Here is a 20,575-nt window from a genome sequence, read left to right as displayed (position 1 = left end):
GAGCTCCTTCTATTATACCTAAACTGAGCTCTTGATCCATGAAATACTCTATAAACTTCTCAATGTCAAACCTATTTCTTAAACTACAATTCCTTACCCCTAAACACATTTTTGATTTGTGTATAAGTATCTGTATCGGCTGATATATTTGAAAGCAGCATGTGAGACAGAACAGTGATGTTTGCCTGATTTACTAGATTACATAATATTGACAATGTAGGGAGAAACTAATCAGTCAAACCTGTCTAGGTTTGTGCTTACACTCCACACCAGGTTATTCTCACTCACATGATCTCTTTTGACCCTGTCTCTGTAACTGGCAATTCCTTTCACCTAAAAAAACCCCATCAATTCTATGGTTAAAAATTGTGAAATAGGAGTATGGAAGACTCAATAAAGCCAAACGGATCCCCACTCAACATCAATATGCTTGCAGAAACAGAAATATTGACCAGGCAGTAATAGAGTAGCTAAGGGATCAAGGATACAAATATAATTTTTTGACTTAAAGCATTGCTCAAGCATTTTCCATGGACCTTCTTAATTTGATTCTTCTATGGGATGTAGGCATTTCTGGCAAGGGTGGCATTTGTTGCTTCTCTGTAACTGTTTTTAAAATATTAGCTTCATAGGCCATTTCAGAAGGTAGTTAAGAAGCAACCACATTGCTGCAGGTCTGGAATCACATGGAAGCCAAATAGCAATTCTTTTCATTTTAAAAGATTAATGAACAAGATTTTGTTTTCATTCCAATCAACAATGGCTACATGATTATCCTCAGGTTAGGGGGGATTTAATTCTAGATTTTATTAAATTCAAACTTAATCATCTATTATGGTAAGATTTGAAGCCATGATCCAAAAGCATTCATCTGTAGCTCTAGATTCCAAGTCCACAGCCATTGCCACTACACCACTACCGAATAGTATTTAAAACCTTTCATTCCACCAATTCAGAAAAGGCTAACAGTGAATTTCTTCTCTCAAGGCACAGTGAATCGGTAATGTTCTTTACCACAGAGGGCTGTTAAGACTGGGTCATTAAGTATATTTAAGGCTGAGATTGACAAGTTTTTAATCAGCAAGGGATTATGGGAAAAAGGCAAGAAAGTAAAGTTGTGAATTATCAAATCAGCCATGATCTCTTTGAATGGTGGAGCAGACTTGATGGGCTGAATGGACTACTTCTGCTCCTATTTCTTATGGTCCTAAGTAAGAAATACAAACACAAATATAACTTAAATGTTCTGAGCTTTTGAACTGATTGCTGGTGTTTTTTTAAAAATTGGATTGAGACAAGCTTAACATAGCCCATTGGCAGTTGGCATAAATTGATTTTAAATAACTGATACAAACCAACTTGCAGCGTTTGGCAATGTTATATGAAAAGGTTGAACGGAATTCTTGGTTGCATTGGGCAGATATTTTATATCTGAAAAAGCTGCCTGTTTTGTTCTGCTGTATGAGCTTTGCTGTTGCTGGAAGTAGCTGCTTGTTATTTATTAAGGACGGCAAAGCAAAAATCAAATAGCTAAATCTGTAATCTGATGATGAAATCAACAATCTATCTTCAGTGAGGTTAGGTTGAACCAGCAGTACTTAAATGTTCATGTTCATATTACTTTCTTAACATAACTATCAGAAATAAAACATAATTGTTAAATGATCCAGTCATACTTTAGATTTTGTGTAACATAGATTGAAGAATGAGAACCAGGGAGTTGATGATGCCTTAAATAGTGTCATCTACTTTGAGATCACATCTTCAATCTTCAACCTCCATGACAAAGTGAGCTTGAGAAAACAGGGAGATAGGAGCAAGAGTAAACCATAGGCCCACTGCCATTTGATAAACATACAAACGTAGAAAACATAGAAAGAATAGTAGGAGTAGGCACCTGAAGCATGCTTCTCCATTCATTATGATCAATGGCTGATCATTCAATTCAGTAACCTGTTCCTAATTTTCACCAATTTTTTTGATATCTTCAGCCCCAAACGCTATTTCAAACTCCTTAAAATCACACAATGTTCTAAGTTCAACTGCTTTCTGTGGGAACAAATTTCACAGGTTCACCGCTCTCTGGCTGTAGAAATTTCTATTCATCTCAGTTCTGAATAGTTTATCTCATATCCTTAGACTGTGGCCTCTGATTCTGGATTCCACTGTCAGAGGGAACATCTATCCTGCATTGGGCCTGTCTAGTCCAGTTAGAATTTTATAGGTTTCTATGAGGACTCCCCCATTCTTCTAAATTCTCCAGAAAATAATCCTTACCGATTCAACCATTCCGCTTATGTCAGACCTGCTATTTTCAGGAATTACTCCCTTCATACCCAAAACATCTTTCCTCAGATAATGAGGCCAAAGCTATGCACAATATTCCGGGTGTGGTCTCACCAGGGCCTGTGCAATTGCTGCAAGATATTCCTGCTCCTTTACTCAAATCCTGTTGCAATGAAAGCCAATATATCACTTGTCTACTTGACCACCTACTGCACGTGCATCCTTACGTTCAGTGACTGGTGTATGAAGACACACAGGTCTCATTGCACATTCCCCTTGGTCAATTTCAGGTAATAAATTGCCTTTGTATTTTTGCTCCCAAAGTGGATAACTCAACATTTATTCATATGCATGTACCATACATTTGCCCACTCACTCAGCTTGTCCAAATCACACTGAAACATCTCTACATCCTCCTCACAGCTCATCCTCTCACCCAGCTTTGTATTGTCTGCAAATTTTGGGATATTATATTTAGTTCCCTCATCTAAAACATTAACATATATTGTGAATAGTTGGTCTGAGCATTGATTCCTATGGCAACCTACTGCCTGCTATTTGGAAAAAGACCCATGTATTCTTACTGCTTGTTTCCTCTCTGCCAACCAGTTTTCTATCTATACTTAAACACTAGCAGCTTTATTTTTTGCACACTATTCATTTTTGTGGGACTTTGTTGAAAACCTTCTGAAATTCCAAATGAACCACATTCACTGGCTTCCCTTTATCATTTCTACTGATTATATCTTTGAAGAATTCCTGTAGATTTGTCTACATGATTTCCCTTACGTAAATCCATAAAGTCATGGGTGAGCCCCAACCTAACTCCATTTCCTACTTGATCTCCATTCTCTTTGATTTCTTTAAAGACTAGCTTTGATTATGCTCAATGACTGAGCACCCAAATCTCTGAGGAGTAAAGAATCACATAATCCCTACAGTGCAGAATTAGGTCACTCAGCCCATCGAGTCCACACTGACCCTCTGAAGATCATCCCATCCAGACCTAGCCCCTTACCCTATCCCTGCATTACCCATGGCTAATTCACCTAACCTATGTATCTCTGGACACTATGGGCAATTTAGCATGGACAATTCATTTGTCCTGTACATCTGTGGACTGTGGGAGGAAACCGGAACACCGAGAGAAAGCCCATGTAGACGTGGGGAGAATGTGCAAATCCCACACAGTCGTCTGAGGCTGGCAATGAACCCAGGTCCCTAGTACTGTGAGGCAGCAGTGCAAGCCACCGTGCAAACGCCCCACAATGACATGCAGGTCTCTGAGTAAAGAAATCTGATCTCAGTCAAAAATGCTGTTCCCGTATCTAAGCACCCTAGTTCTAAACATTTTATTCAGAGATAACGGCCTCTTCTCAGCATTTGCCAGTCCTGACATATTTTTAACTTTCAATATCCTTCTCAAAGTTCTTTTCAATGTCAGAGAACAAGCAATGTCAATGATTTAGAGATCAAAGTAAGTAGTAAGATACTTTCCTCGCACTTTCCTGTGATCCTGAAAATTGAAATCTAAATAGTTAGCATTCTCTAACTTGTCAATATAGTTTGAAAACGTTTCTTTTTAATTGCAAAGAAATTACTCCGTAATCAGTTTTGACTTGATGCTTTTACAGCACAACACTCCTTTGTGTACAAACATCCCTCTCCTCTTCTTGCAACTAATTAAACCACTCGACATTAATATCACAATAACTTTTTCATTTCAATCTTCATTGATTTTATCTTATGACCTATCAGAAGCAATGCTTTAAGCTGTATATATGACAGCAACCTTTAGTGGCTCAGCCAAGTGACTTCAGTTCATATAGGGGCCTTAAGTGCTGTCAGGCTTTATGGTCTGAGTGCATCGTGGTTGCACTTGATTCTGTCTTCATCAGACCTATATGTATATGTTGGATAATTACCAAGAGCATTTTCTCACCCACTAACTGAAGGAAGCTGACACGAATTATAATTTGGAGATGCCAGTGTTGGACTGGGGTGTACAAAGTTAAAAATCACACAACACCAGGTTATAGTCCAACAGGTTTAATTAGAAACACACTTGCTTTCGGAGCGTCGCTCCTTCATCAGGACATGAATTATAGTACACTTACCTGGAACTAAGTAACTCAGTGAAGACAAAGGATGGGAAATCCTTAGTTGGCAATATGGGTCAAAATTAAAGGAATGAATGCCAGCTGACAGTTAGGCTTCAGTTCTTATTTAAATTTGTTTCATGAGCTGTTAATGATCATCATGCCTCCTCAGGCAGTTGAGTAATTAAAGATACTGGACCTTGAGCTGCTCACCTTCTGGGCAGTGGCTCTTTAGTTGGGCTTGATGCAGATGAAATGGGGTTGAAACGCAGTGGGGGAGCAAACTTAAATGGTTACTGTAGAATTCTGAGCTATGTATTGTTGGCATCTGTTTTTCTCATCTGTAAACAACTTTACAGAAGAGTGTCACAGCAGACATTGTGCCCTCCAAACGTAAACGAATGGGCGGCCTGTTACTGATTTTAAGCAGCCATCTGGAATGCTTGCAAAGCCACCTGCACCAACATGATAGCATTGTAATGTGAAATTGGACCTTTCTGCCCTTGCCTACTGCCTGGAGAACTCACTCAGTAAGGACCACTTTCTATCCTAAAGACTGAAACCTGTGTACTCTTGGTCTGTCCAGAAATGACACACTATGTGGTTCAACCTAGTTTTGTCATATCATGGCTATCATTTCATAATCAATGAGAAAAAGCTTGTAAGTTTAAGTAGATTGTCCTTCCATCTTAGTATGTTCAGGGCATCTGGAATTTCAGCATTCAGAATCTACTGATGAGAAAAATTGCTTTTCCATTTATGTTTATCGTTTCTGTATTAACATGTTCCTGTATATCATATCATGTGCTGGCAAGGGAATGTAAAACCAAGCTTTCAAGCGTTAATACTTATGTTGTTTTCCATTTATTCTGTCAATTCATACAAGAGATTTTTCAATTGGAAAATGTATCAAGCAATTATGATAAATGAACTATTTTTGTGTTTAAAGAGCAGTGCAAGCAAAGGAGTTTAATTTAAAAAGACCTTTGTGACAAATAGTAATTTTTGAAAATGTTGAGGTAATGCTTCCCTGCATATTTGTTAGGTATGCCTTTTACTGTTACATTCAACAATAAAACCAGATAAGATAGTCAAAATAGAAAAAAGATTTCTTGTCATCAACTCTGTATCTGAGTCGTAAATTTAATTTTTGCAACGTAATCCTGAATAATACTAAGAAATGAAACAACAAGGAAGTGATTTAAGCTGAGATCAATGTCATAATAAAAAACTTTAGTGAAATGTTTATGAAGAGTTTTAGGATCATCCATGCAAGTTTTTCTCAGCAGCTGTCGGTAATTTATCCATCTCATTTTGAGAAATCGAAACCTATTTATAGTGTCTGAGAGAACTTGTGTGATGCTTCGTTGCTTTCAGCAATTCAAGTCAAATTAAACTGTTCGCCAGTGTTTCCTAATCAGTAAGGGTGATATTAATGTTACTTTTTCAAACCAAACAATTCTTAATGATGAACTGAATCCACTCCTTGTGCATTGATCAGTGTCTGTCTATACAGATCATGACATAACATGCATTATAATTACTTTGGAGGAAGGTTTCACTTGTATCCTAGGTGTAGTAAGATCCACTTTAGGGGCCCTAAATTGGAATCAAACATACTCAGTGTAATTATAGAACACCAAGACCCAGAGTTAAGCTTCTTTTAACCTGCATAATATTTTATTACTAATTTCAACAACTCACTATCGCAAGTATTTTTTTTTGTTCCAGTTTCCAAATCAGCGAGCCTAATGAATCAACTTTACATTTCTGAAAGCCTTTTCTTAAAATTCATTTGTGGGACTTAGGTATCACTGACTGGCCAGCATTGATGCCCATCCCTATTTGCCCTTAAGAAGGTGATAATGAGCTGCCTTCTTGAATCGCTGCAGTCCACTTGCTGTGGGTTGACCCACAATGCTGGTAGGGAGGGAATTTCAGGATTTTGACCCAATGACTGTGAAGGAACAGTGGTATATTTCCAAGTCAGGGTGGTGAGTGGCTTGTAGGTGGTGGTGTTCCCAAATATCTGCTGCCCTTGTCCTTTTAGGTGAAAGTGGTCATGGGTTTGGAAGGTGCTGTCTAAAGATCATTGGTGAATTTCTGCAGTGCATCTTGTAGATAGTACACACCGCTGCTACTGAGTGCCGGTGGTGGAGGGATTAAATGTTTGTAGATGTGGTATCAATCAAGCAGGTTGCTTTATCCTGGATGCTATCAAGCCACTTGAGTGTTGTTGGAGCAGCACTCAACCAGGCAAGCAGCGAGTATTCCATCACACTTCTGAGTTGTGCCTAGTAGATAGTGGATAGACTTTGGTGTGTTAGGAGGTGAGTTACTCGTCGCAGTATCCCTAGTCTCTGATCTGCTCTTGCAGCTGCCATGGTAATCCCATCACTGTTGAATGTCAAGGGGTGGTGGTTAGAGTGCCTCTTTTTAGTGATGGGCATTGTCTGACATTTATGTGACCCAAATGTTACTTGTCACTTGTCGGCCCAAGCCTGGATATTGTTGCGTTTAAGCACGGACTGCTTGGTATCTGAGGAGTCACAAATGGTAGTGAACACTGTGCAATCATCGGTGAATATCCCCACCTCTGACCTTACGACAGAGGGAAGGTCATTGATGAAGCAGCTGGAGATTGTTGGGCCTAGGACACCACCCTGAGGGACTTCTGCAGAGATGTCCTGGAGCTGAGATGACTGACCCTCCACAACTACAACCATCTTCCTTTGTGCCAGATTTCACTCTAACCAGTGGAGTGTTTGCCCCGATACCCATTGATTCCAGTTTTGCCAGGGCTCCTTGATGCCATACTCAGTCAAATGCAACCTTGATATCGAGGGCTCTCACTCTCACCTCACCTCTGGAATTCAGCTCTTTTGTCCATGTTTGAACCAAGGCTGTAATGAGATCAGGAGCTGAGTGACCCTGGCAAAACACAAACTGGGCATCACTGATCAGGTTGTTGTTGAGCAGATGCTGCTTGATAGCACTGTTGATGACCCCTTCCATCACTTTACTGATGATGGAGAGCAGAGTGATTGAGCAGTAATTGGCTGGGTTTGACTTGTCCTTTTTTATGTACAGGACATACCTGGGCAATATTCCACATTGTTGGGTAGATGACAATGTTGTAACTATACTGGAAGAGCTTGGCTAAGGGAGTGGCAAGTTCTGGAGCACATGTCTTCAGTGTTATTGCTTGAATTTTATCAGGACCCATTGCCTTTGCAGTATCCAGTGCCTCCAGCTGTTTCTTGATATCACGTGGAGTGAATTGAATTGGCTGGAGACTGGTATCTGTGATGCTGAGGACCACTGGAGGAGCCCGAGATGGATCATCCACTCGGCACTTCTGACGGAAGATTGTTGTGAATGTATCAGCCTTATCTTTTGCATTGATATGTTGGCCTCCATCATTAAGGATGGGATATTTGTGGACCTTCCTCCACTAGTGAGTTTTATTGTCCTCCTCCATTCATGACTGGATGTGGAAGGACTGCAGAGCTTAGATCTGATCCGCTGGTTGTGGGATCGCTTAGCTCTGTCTATTACTTTCTGTATATGTCACTTGGTATGTAAGTAGTCCTGTTTGGTAACTTCACCAGGTTGACACCTCATTTTTGGGTATGCCTGATGCTGCTCCCGGCATGCCTCCTCCACTCTCCATTGAACCAGGATTGATCCCCTAGCTAGATGGTAATGGTTGAGTGGGGGATATGCCAGGCCATGAGGTTGCAGATTGTGCTGGAGTACAGTTCTGCTGCTGTTGTTGGTTCACGGTGCCTCATGGATGCCCAGTCTTGGCTGCTAGATTGGTTCGAAGTCTGTTCAGTTTAGCACGGTGATAATACCATGCAACACAATGGAGGTTATTCTCAATGTGAAGGCAGGACTTCATCTCCACAAGGACAGTGCGGTGGTCACTTTTACCTATACTGTCATTGGCAGATGCTTCTGCAGCCAGCAGATTAGTAAGGATGAGGTCTCATATGTATTTTCCCTGCAGTTGGTTCATTTACCACCTGCTGCAGACCCAGTCTAGTAGTTATATCCGAGCTACTGTTGGCAGTGGACATTGAAATCCCCCACCCAGAGTACATTTTGCACCCTTGCCACCCTCAGTGCCTTCCTCCAAGTGTTATTCAACATGGAGGAACACTGATTCATCAGCCGAAGAAAGACAATACGTGGTAACCAGTAAGAGATTTTCTTGCCCATGTTTAACCCGATGCCACAAGACGTCATAGGGTCCGGAGTCGATGTCAAGCACTCCCAGGGCAATTCCCTCCCAACAATATCCCACTGTGCCGCCACCTCTGCTGGGTGGGATAGGGCATATACAGGGATGGTAATGGTAATGGTGGTGTCTGGGGCATGATTCCGTAAGAGTGACTATGTCAGGCTGTTGCTTGACTAGTCTGTGAGACAGCTCTCCCAATTTCAGCAGTAGCCCTCAGTTGTTGGTAAGAAGGACTTTGCATGGTTGACAGGGCTGTTTGTGTTTTTGCCATTGTCTTTTCCAGTTCCAAGGTCGATGCCAGGTCATCTGTCCAGTTTCATTTCTTTGTTGTGACTTTCTCGTGATTGATACAACTGAGTGGCTTGCTGGGCCATTTCAAAGGGCATTTGAAAGTCAACCACATTGCTGTGGCTCTGGAGTTACATGTAGGCCAGGCCAGGTAAGGATGGCAGATTTCCTTTCCTAAAGGAATTTAGAGAACTTTAAAAAGCATCTTAAGACTGAAGAGGTAGCATCATTTCTGTTCATCACTGCAGTGCTCATTAAAAACACAACTGACCATTATTGTCGTTGGATATACTAGTTCTATGGCATGTTATAGCTTTCAGTGTCCTTGTACATGATTGGCTCTTTGCTGAACTTCATAGTGCCTTATTATGAATATAGGTAGGTCTGCCAGGTCCTACAGAAATGATTGATGGTATATTGACTCATGCATTCAGTCAGAATGTATTAAATATTGATCAGTTTGGCATGCATTGCCACTATTGGTTTACATATAGCATGCACACTGTGACTACACCTGATAAAAGCTCCCAATATTAGGATTTCTTAAACATTCACACATTATAGCAGTGCCATTGAGCTACTGTACAAATTTATTTGTGGATGAAGAGCATCGAAAAGCATAATTTGCAAAAATGAAGTATGTTCTCCTCATGCTTCCAAACTCGGGACTACTGACTCTTGGCAGGAGGGCTTGCATCTTCTCTCATGCAGCAAGAAAATCTTCATCTTCCAAATACCTCAGAAAAAAGAACTTCTGTTGATGAATGATTGAAGGCAAGGTGGTTCTAGGGAACAAAATAACTTAGTACAAAAATTTATGAGAATCTTAAATGTTAATTGCTTCTAGGAGGAAATAAAAGCAAGTAACATACATAAAGATGGAGTTTAATTTGGATAAATTTGGATAAATGTGAGATATTGCATTTTGGTAAAACAAACAAGGACAGGACTTATACAATTAAAACTAGGGGCTTGGGTAGTGCTGAAGAATAGAGAGACCAAAGTGTTCATATACATAATTCGTTGGAGTTTGCGCCACCAATAGACAGGGTGGTTAAGAATGCACTTAGCACGCTTGCCTCCATTGCTTAGACTTTTGAGCGTAGGAGAGGGGACGTTATGTTAAGGTTGTACAGGATGCTGGTGAGGCCTCTTCTGGAGTATTGTATTCAGTTCTAGTTCACCCTGTTATAGGAAGGATATTATTAAGTCGGAGAGGGGTCAAAAGAGATTTACCAGGATGTCGCCAGGAATGGAGGGTTTGAGAGGCTGGATGGGTTGGGATCATTTTCACCGGAGTGTAGGAAGTTGAGGGGTGACTTTATAGAGGTTTATACAATCATGAGGGTTGTAGATAAGGTGAGTGACCAGTATCTTTTCCCTAGAGTGGGGGATTTCAAGACTGAGGGGCATATTTTTAAGGTGAAAGGAGGAAGGTTTAAAAAAGACATGAGGGACAATTGTTTTACACAGACAGTGGTTTAACTGTGGAATGAACTTCCAAAGGAAGTGGTGGTTGCAGCTACTATTACAACATTTAACAGATATTTGGATAAGCACATGAATAAGAAATATTTGGAGGGATATGGGCAAGTGCAGGCAGGTGGGACTAGTTTAGTTTGGGATTATGGTCGGCATGGACTTGTTGGACTGAAGAGGCTGTTTCTGTGCTGTATGACTCCATGACTCTATGTTTAATGAAGCACTGAATTACTCATGCCTTAACTTTGCGATGTCTCTTCAATGATCTTTAATATTCTTCCTGTTAGCAATCCCAGATATGGTTTATTATGTAATGTGATTTATGTCAGATATCCTGCAAATCAGAAAGGCTCAAAATGGCATCAAAGATCATCAAGTCTCCAAATTAATGTCTAAGCAAAGTGCTTGCTAGTTTGACCCAACTGCCTATCTATGTCTGCTTTTTTCCATCACACTCTGAAAATAATGGTGTTCCAGTAAGACATTTTGCTGCTATCTGACTAATTGTGTAGCAAGAGACAGTGAAGAGTGGAAAACTCAGGCCACTTGGTGAGGCTGCCAGATTTTGTATTGTTGTGTAATGTAACAAGCAATAATGGGAGGTGAGCCAAACACATTTTTCTTTGAATCTTTGAAAGTAATAGATAAAGGAAAAAGACATATAACAGCAGGATAGGAAGACTCCTGTTAAGTATGAACACTGCTTGGCCAGTTGATATTGCATTGATTTTGTATTGTAGATTCTATGTAATCTGATGTAAATAATACTTAAGTGGAAGGTTTACAATATTCAGTATTTTAGCACGTTGTATTTGTGACACAGTGGTAGTGTTCCTATTTCTGATTCTGAAGGTCCTGGTTCAAGTCCCACCTGCTGCAGAGGTCCGAACAGGCTGATTAGACGACAGATACATCAACATGAGATATTTTAATTTATTTAGGCCAGGTCTTTAAAGATGGTGTAGTTTCCTTTCTTGTCACATGAGGAGTCAGTGGTGAACGCAATGCAATTGATAATGGTTGCTCCACAGCCAGTTAATGCACCAAGGTGCTCTCTAGTCCCAGAACAACCAGAAGCTGCAGTGGAAAGGATGAAGTCTTGACATTAAGTGTCAAGAATCCATAATCATGTGAGTGTCAGCATGCCAGGACAGGAAGGGAAAATGAGGCTTGGGGGTTTTGTGGCTGGGATGGTGTGTGGATGTTAGTGGAGAGGCCAGAGTGGGGAAGGATTATCCACATGGGACTCACTTGTGGGAGGAAGGGTGACCAATGTTGGAAGATTGTTGATGGAGATGTCCATCGCTCCTTCTTTCAGGTATGAGCAGGGTCCCTTTGTGGGAACCCTCCAAGCCTGACTTCCTTCTAGAAATTGAGATGGGGTCTGAAACAGTCCTTCAGTGGTCTTGATTGATCATTTAAATGTCTCAATTAGGGCAAAAGTAGTTAGATCGGCTGGCATTATTTCAAAGGGAATGTACTATACAAACAGGGATGTCTTGTGAAACTCTTCAAGGCACTGGTCACACCACAGTTGGAATACTCTAAACAGTTTCAATCCCCTTGTTGAATGAAGGATACACTGCTTTTGGAGGTAGTTCAGAAAAGGCTCACTTGGTTGATTCTGAATTTGAAATGAGTTTGTTATGAGGAGAAATTAGGTTGCATGGGCTTAAAATCATTGATTTTTTAGAAGAATGAGAGAACACCAATTGAAACACACAAGATTCTTCGGCAACTTGACAGGGTAGATGCAGAAAGGCTACTTCCTCCTACAGGTCACTCCAGGACTGAGGGCATCATATCGGAGTAGGGGATCACACAATTAAGACACAGTGAGGAATTTCTTCTTTGCCAGATATGTGAATCTGTGGAATTTTTTTAATCACACAGGTTGGGGTATTAATTCTAATCAAGGCTGAGATAGATGTTTAATCATTAAGGGGATCAAAGATTATGGAGATAAAGCAAGAAAATGGCGGGAGGATTATTAGACCAGCCATGATCTCGTTGAATAGTATAGCAGTCTCAATGGGCTGAATGGCCTATTTCTGCTCTTACATCATAAGGCTTAGGTATTTTTGGGCCACTGAAAATTGTGCAGAGGTCAGGGAAGGTGGTAGCCCAGTACAAAGGTGACCGAGGGAAATTGAGCTCTGAGTACATGTGCAACTATAATACTGCGTTCTTAGTCACACTTGTAACACAAAATATATTTACATTTATATTCATGCACAACATTTTTATTTGCTGCATTAACCGTTTCTCTAATAATTTGTACTTTATTATAATATTACAGAATTGCCTGTTGTTTCGCTTGAGTCTGCTGAAAGACCCAATTACTTCATACACGTTGGTGAAGATGATAATCTTCACTTAGAGCAATGGGAAGACAATCAACGTTTCCACAAGGATGCTTCATTTATCCATCACAGAAGCAATTGGATCCCAGGCTACAGTACATTTGAACTCTACAGCAGGAAGGGCTTTTTTATCACTTTGACACCATCGGCTGTTAAAGTAGTACAGTATGACTATTCTGAATCATTTAAACTTTCAAGCAGCTTTAGAATTGAAGGTAAGTGACCAAAGGTGTATTTGATTCACTGAGTCTGAACAAAAACTGGAATGGCCATGTTTCATGGAAGAAACTCTGAAGATTTTTGTAACAGGGTTTTGCATCCTTGGAGCCATGTGTTCACAGAGGAATCTAGAAATGGAATCTTCACCTCTGAGAAGATTCTTGGGCATTGGGACCATATGTCAGCCCTGAACCTAATGGTTTCAAAGGTGAGATTGAAACCTAATGGCTTCAAAGGTCAGCCTGTGTGATTGTCCCAGAGCTGACCAAGGAAAGGGCTGCTTTGGAAGCTCCACCCATTTTTCAAATAGCTGAGAAGGGTCAGTTTTTGTTCAATGTGGGTTTCTTGACACAGTATGTTGATAGATCAACAAGAAATGAGGCCACATTGGATTTGGTACTGGGTAATGAACCAGGCCAGCTGTTAGATTTAGAGGAAGGTAAACACTTTGGTGATAGTGACCACAATTTCGTTAGGTTTATTTTAGTGATGGGAAGGGATAGTTATATACTGCAGGGCAAGAGCTATAGCTGGGGAAAAGGCAATTATAATGCAATTAGGCAAGATTTAGGATACAAAGGATGGGGAAGGAAACTGCAGGGAATGGGCACAATTGAAATGTGGAGCTTGTACAAGGAACAGCTACTGTGTGTCCTTGTTAAGTATGTACCTGTCAGGCAGGGAGGAAGTGGTCGAGCGAGGGAACTGTGGTTTACTGAGGAAGTTGAATCTCTTATCAAGAGGAAGAAGGAGGCATACGTAAAAATGAGATGTGAAGGCTCGAGTTAGCCAGGAAGGACCTAAAGGGAGTGTTAAGACGAGCTTGGAGGGGATATGAGAAGTGTTTGGCAGGTTGGATCAAGGAAAAGCCTAAAGCTTTCGATAGGTATATCAGGAATAAAAGAATGACTAGAGTAAGATTAAGGCCTGTCAAGTAGTGGGAAGTTGTGCATGGCTTCCGAAGAGATAGCAGAGGCACTAAGTGAATATTTTTTGTCAGTATTCACACAGGAAAAAGTTAATGTTGTCAAGGAGAATACTGAGATATAGGCTATTAGACTAGATAGAATTGAGGTTCATAAGGAGGAAGTGTCAGCAATTCTGGAAAGTGAGAAAATAGATAAGTCCTTTGAGCCAAATGGGATTTATCCTATGATTCTCTGGGAAGCTAGGGAGGAGATTGCAGAGCCTTTGGCTTTCATCTTTATGTCATCATTGTTGACAGGAATAGTGTCAGAAGACTGGAGGATAGCAAATGTTGTCCCCTTGTTCAAGAAGGGGAGTGGAGACAAACTTGGTAATTATAGCCCATTGAGCCTTACTTTGGTTGTGGGTAAAGTGTTGGAAAGGATGATAAGAGATAGGACTTATAATTATCTAGAAAGGAATAATTTGACTAGGGATAGTCAACACGGTTTCGTGAAGGGTAAGTTGTATCTCACACAGCTTATTGAGTTCTTTGAGGAGGTGACCGAAAAGGTGGATGAGGGGGAAACCGTTGATGTGGTGTATATGGATTTCAGTAAAGTTTTTGGTAAGGTTCCTCATGGTAGGCCACTGCAGAAAATACAGAGGCATAGGATTAAGAGTGATTTAGCAGTTTTGGTCAGAAATTGGCTAGCTGAAATAGACAAAAGGTGGTGGTTGATGGGAAATGTTCATCCTGGAGTTCAGTTATGAGTGGTGTACCGCAAGGTTCTGTTTTGAGGTTCTGTTTTTATAAATGACCTGAATGAGGGCGTAGAAGGATGGGTTAATAAATTTGTGGATGACACAAAAGTCATTGGAGTTGTGGACAGTGCAGAAGGATGTTGTAGGTTACAGAGAGACGTAGATAAGCTGCAGAGCTGGGCTGAGAGGTGGCAAATGGAGTTTAATGCAGAAAAGTGTGAAGTGATTCATTTTGGAAGGAGTAACAGGAATACAGAGTACTGGGCTAATGGTAAGATTCTTGGAAGTGTGGATGAGCGGAGAGATCTTGGTGTCCATGTGCTTAGATCGCTGAAATTTGCCACCCAGGTTGATAGGGTTGTTAAGAAGACGTACGGTGTGTTTGCTTTTATTGGTAGGGGGACTGAGTTTCAGAGCCATGAGGTTATGTTACAGCTAGACAAAACTCTGGTGTGGCCACACTTGGAATATTGTGTACAGTTCTGGTTGCTGCATTATAGGAAGAACGTGGAAGCATTGGAAAAGCTGCAGAGGAGATTTATCAGGATGTTGACTGGTATGGAGGGAAGGTCTGATGAGGAAAAGCTGAGGGCGTTGAGGCTGCTTTCATTAGAGAGAAGAAGGTCAAAAGGTGACTTAATAGAGACATACAAGATGATCAAATGATTAGATATGGTGAACAGTGAGAGCCTTTTTTCTTGGATGGTGATGGCTAGCACAAGGGGACATAGCTTTAAATTGAGAGGTGATAGATAAAGGACAGATGTCAGAGGTAGGTTCTTTACTCAGATAGTAGTAAGGTTGTGGAATGCCCTGTCTGCAACATTAGTAAACTTGCCAACTTTAAGGGCATTTAAATGGTCATTGGATAAATATATGGATGATAATGGAATAGTTTAGATTAGATGGACTTCAGTCTGGTTTCACAGGTTGGCGCAACATCGAGGGTTGAAGGGCCTATACTGCGCTATATTGTTCTATGTTCTATCCAGTTAGAGATGACAAGCAGGCTGCATCGGTGGTGGATCAATTGGCGTACCTGAGGTTTTGAATTGCTGGCAGCCCCAAATAGAGAGGTGGGCACTGCCACTCAGTAGGTGATTCCCTTCACCAATGTTCTGTGACTGCGAAGTAAGGCCTGGAACCTGTACTTCTGGTGAAAGGTGGGATGTAATTAAAGGTGATAGTACTGGTCCCCCAGCTGGGCTTTGGGCACAGCCAGGAAGATCCCAGCAACATCACCAATTTTCCTTTGTGGGCATTTCTAGGTGTGGCCTATGTATGGAGTAGAATTTATGCAGACAGAGGGTTAATGGTTTGGTATAAAAGATTGAAGTGATGTTGACATTTTCTATGTTTGCGTATAACTCATGCCCATAATTCTGCAACCTTTTAAACCGAAGTACGTATTTGCGCTCACCTTCCAGCTGCAGAGGGAACCCCAGTTTTGGGAGGTTATTGAAACATAGAAGAGACATCAACAATCAGCAGATATTATATACCATTTTTGAACAAAGTTAGCAATATATACTATAGGGCCTGTTCCACTGGGCTGTACTCAATACATAGTACTTCAAGGCAGAACAAAAAATAATTCTTATATAATAAAGACTTGAATATTACTGTTATATTAACAACCAGTTTAAGACTATCAATATCACAAATATAGCTCACTGATTCTTGCTAAAGCTACATAATATAAGTCGTGGCCTGCAGACCAAAAACATATCTAAGTATTGTGCCCCTTTTCAATTAAACAGTCATTTCCAGATAATGTTTTCATGATAACACCTTGATCTGTCCCTTTTCTTTTGGAAATTTGGTATTCTTGGTTTTGCCCTGATGAGTGCAAGACCAAATCTTTCAACAGCATGTCACTTTTTCTCAGCAATACTCAATGCTTTATGCCAATTATGACAGAACAAAAATGCAGCCAGGAACATCCATTTTCCCTACAAGCCATGGCCAGAATTCTGGGTTCAAAGATTAGTGTAAGTCAATGTTTGATGAATTATTTGACCACAGAAATATCAAAACAAAGTCCATTTCTTGCTGGTGTCCACACTTGCAAATTTTGTAGCAGTTATTAATAGATTGTGATCAGAAGCTGGAGGAGGGAAACAGATATCAATTGTAGCAACTCCCACTGTTGCATAATTGATATCAGCTAACTCAGCAATGATCAGTGATACAACCTTAAAGTCTTTTGACTGCCCATCTCAGCATCACAACAAATTAAACCTTGAATTACTGAGCCAGATCTTGAATGTTGCAATAACACAACATGAATGAATAAACATCTGCTCCTGATGGAAAATACTTCATCTATTAGAAGAAAATGTGACATTCAATATGTAGAGTTAGTTTATCTTTAATTAACTGATTTTTAGTTCTGTTGACTATAAAGCATAACAAATGTATCTTAAGCAGTCTCTAACAAAATGTGTGAATTTTATCTGGAAAATTGTGAAGTATGTAATCATATATCAGCAGTGAGTGGCTAAGAGGAAATATAACCAATGAACCAGCAGTAGGCTATTAATGTTCATTATATTAACTTTCCATCTTTAAAAATGTAAATTAATGTATTTACTTAATATAATACTATATTCCAAATCTGTGCAGTAGTAGATGATTAGTATTACAATGTTGATTCCAGAGCATTCCACAAAATTCCTGTTTAATTTTATTTATTGAATTGAAATGTAGTTTCCATCAAATCTTGGCCTGTTTTAAATGCTGGAAGAGAGTACTACATCCTTCTTTTGAAATTTCACATTCTTTAGTATTCGTCTTTCTTGTCTATAAGTTTATCCAGCCTTCAGCATATTTCTTGCTTACTTACAATGTACACATTGCAAAAATAGATTTCAGGTGAGAAACAGAAAATTACATGAATTCATCATCATTAGGACTTAATGACTGGCAAAAGGTAAAGTTCCAGACCATGACATTTCTTTTATATGACTGTGGATGCCATAGACATTCCTAACATTCTGATCAATGGATGTATGTTTTCAAGAGAGAGGAAATGTGTATGTTTTAATTGTTGTTTACCATAAGATAATATAAAAACAATGTGCATGCAATTTCAACTGACGTCTTTGAGTATCTTGTCAAATTTATGACCTCTTCAAATAGCAACTATTTGTCATCTCTGTAGGACTGCAGAGGCTGTTACCCTTGTTTTCTTTTGACCAACTTATAGTGTTAGAATTTAGTCCTACATGAGGCATAATAAAGGTTGTAAAGCAAATAGTGGCATGAACATCTAGTAATTAGATATTACTATATAAAATAATGTTTTTCCTTATTGTGGAAACTTAATTGGGCAATGGACTGTGTGCATTATCATTGGCAACCAAATAATCCTGAAGTGATGGAATGTAATAGGAGATGCCTTACAAGTCAGAGATACTGTCCTGAAACTAAAGCTGGTCAAACAGAGCCCAACCAAGAACTATTGGAACAATGCTCTCTTCATGGCTGTTTTGCTGCATAGATTTAGCCCTTGAATTTTACTCATGACCCCCTGAATATAAAGAGTCAGCTAATACTCTAAAGGGGAAAAGGTTGTGCTGTTCACGGAAGTTGCCTGTAACTATATCTTCTAACTGGCACAGCTGTCTACATAGTGGGATAAGGAAAATATTTCACTGCCCAGATTCAGAAAGTGCAAAATTTATTCCTAATAAAATCAACTAACATGGGTAGTTAGGTTTATTGAACAATCTTATTTTATTTATCTTCTGAGCTCTTGCTATTTGTGCAATATTGCATTTTCAAAGTAATAAGAAATACATTTCAGTGAAGTGCATTTACTCATCTGTAGAACAGATTAGAATGAGGACAGATAATTAACCAGTCAGTTGATGTTGTGCAATTCATTTCGATTTCTAATCTTAAGAAATTTTTTTTAAGAACCTCTATTTATTAAGGCAAGGATACTTTAGAGTGGGATTTCATATGTATGCTTTTAATTGGTATCGTAATGCACTGCATATATGGAGAAGAAATGTTAACTTTAACCAATACTGATCACATTAGATTCAAAGATTATGCATGAACTCCTGTGCATTGTAGCAACTGTGCGGCAACAGAAATCCTAATGGCAGTTTCCATAGTATCACATTACCTCTATTCTTGCCCTTTTGCTGGTCTTAGTGTGTTACTGGCAATAAAATATGTTCTTGAGGTCGTCTGCCGACAGATTTAATTCCTGCACTTGAACAGCTGAAGGAACAAATACATTTAAGTCCTTCAGTTTTTTTTCATTTGTGCCACATTAAATCTTTTATGGAATCGATATTTTTCATTAGACTGAAGATTGTAAATTCAGATTTTCTTGTTTATTTTGATATCGTTAACTCACCTAGAAGTCAATAAATGGAGCACTTCACTACATCTGAAGGGGCTGAGGAAGTGGTATGGCAGTCTTACTCATAGATATATAGGGTACCAACCAGGCATACAATGAGTTTATGTAAGTCCCTAGATGGAGCGCTAAAAAATGAGGAGGATATGAAGACTGTGCCCATTGCATTTCCACTGCTGATTTGCTAACAGAGTGAAGGGCAGCAGCTTGTTTATCTACTGACCAGAGGTGTGCACCAAATGAAGGTAATTAACGGAGCCAATGCAAGCCATCACCCCAGGTTTAAAGCATTTTGTCAGCAGCAAAGCATCCCCCTGCCACGTAGGGAGGTCACCTGTTGCATGGAAGCATTCTCCCAATAGATTCTCGGACTGAGATTGGGACTCAGTAATGATCATATTCAGAGGGCCATGGTCCAAGGAGTTGCAAGATTTTAAAAGTGTATTTGGTTGAATCCCAAATAAGAGCAAACATTTGTCATTGCCTCAAATAAGGCCACCCTTCAGGACTAGCAAGTCTGCAAAACCTTTGCTGAGACTGTAAAGCTGCCAACATCTGGAATTGGCCTCATGAAGAGCTAGCCTCCATCCTTAACTGGGTGACACACCTTGTAATTGCTTCCCAACTGGGAACTGCTGTGAGGGTTTCCGCCATACAGGATGATTCCATTGGCTGTCCTCTGGGTTTGAAGGCCACATCAGGTCTCATGACATGCCTGCAAACTCTCTGCATCTCAGAATTATGTAGTTGTTTTCTATATAAATAATACTGTTTTTCTTTCAGTCATCCTGATGAAGTGAAAATCATGTCTTCCATATTACATATACAGAGAAAACTCGATTATCTGGCATTTGATTATCCATCTATTGGATTATCTGGAAAGATCGCAAGGTCCCGATGCTCAGCTAAACTATGTTATCTGGCATTCAATCATCCGGAATTCGATTAACCGAACAAAATACTGCCCACCCGTGTCATTCGGACAATCAAGGTTCCTAATGCCCCCGAGTGCCAAATTTTTGCCCAGTCATTAAACCTGTTTATTCTTCTGCAAATTTCTTACATCTTTACAGCATACTATTCTACCTATCTTTGTGATATCTTCCATTTTAACTGCAGAATTTTCACTCATAACATCTAATTCATTGCTGCAAGTTGTTAAAAATTGGGTCCTCTGCCTAGGTCCTTGTGGGGCTCCACTCATTATATCATGCCAAACAGTCAATAGATGTATTGATGTAAACTCTGTTTTTGCCAGCTAACCAATCTTCCCTCCAGGACACCCTAACAAATGCCTTTTGAAAATCTAAGTACAGTATTTTTTTACAGGCTACCTTTACCTACAACACATGTCATTCCTTCAAAGAAAACATGAATTCCCTTTGACAAAATCATTCTGCCCCTTACGATTACTTTGAGAGTTTCCACGTACCTGGCCATAACCTCTTTAACACTTGATTCTAAGTACACATGAATTCCTAATTAATGCCCACCACTTTTTCATTGCATGTCTAATGTACGCTTTGACTTCCTCTGTGAAAATACC

At 39.9% G+C, this 20,575-nt stretch overlaps 1 protein-coding gene across 1 annotated transcript in view; it reads left to right on the top strand.

The window, feature by feature from the left end:
* Positions 1–20,575, top strand: part of otogl (otogelin-like) — a 209,721-nt gene that overhangs the window by 114,303 nt on the left and 74,843 nt on the right. The window contains exon 29 of the mRNA XM_087997558.1: positions 12,701–12,979. Within this exon, the coding sequence (XP_087853684.1) occupies positions 12,701–12,979 (279 nt within the window). The remainder of the gene's footprint in view (positions 1–12,700; positions 12,980–20,575) is intronic.

This window comes from Chiloscyllium plagiosum, unplaced genomic scaffold (genome assembly GCF_037043375.1).
Source record: "Chiloscyllium plagiosum isolate Xiang-an unplaced genomic scaffold, Cpla_swu_hap1 HiC_scaffold_19, whole genome shotgun sequence".
In the NCBI taxonomy this organism is placed as follows: Eukaryota; Metazoa; Chordata; class Chondrichthyes; order Orectolobiformes; family Hemiscylliidae; genus Chiloscyllium; species Chiloscyllium plagiosum.
This window is presented reverse-complemented; position numbering and strand designations above follow the sequence as displayed.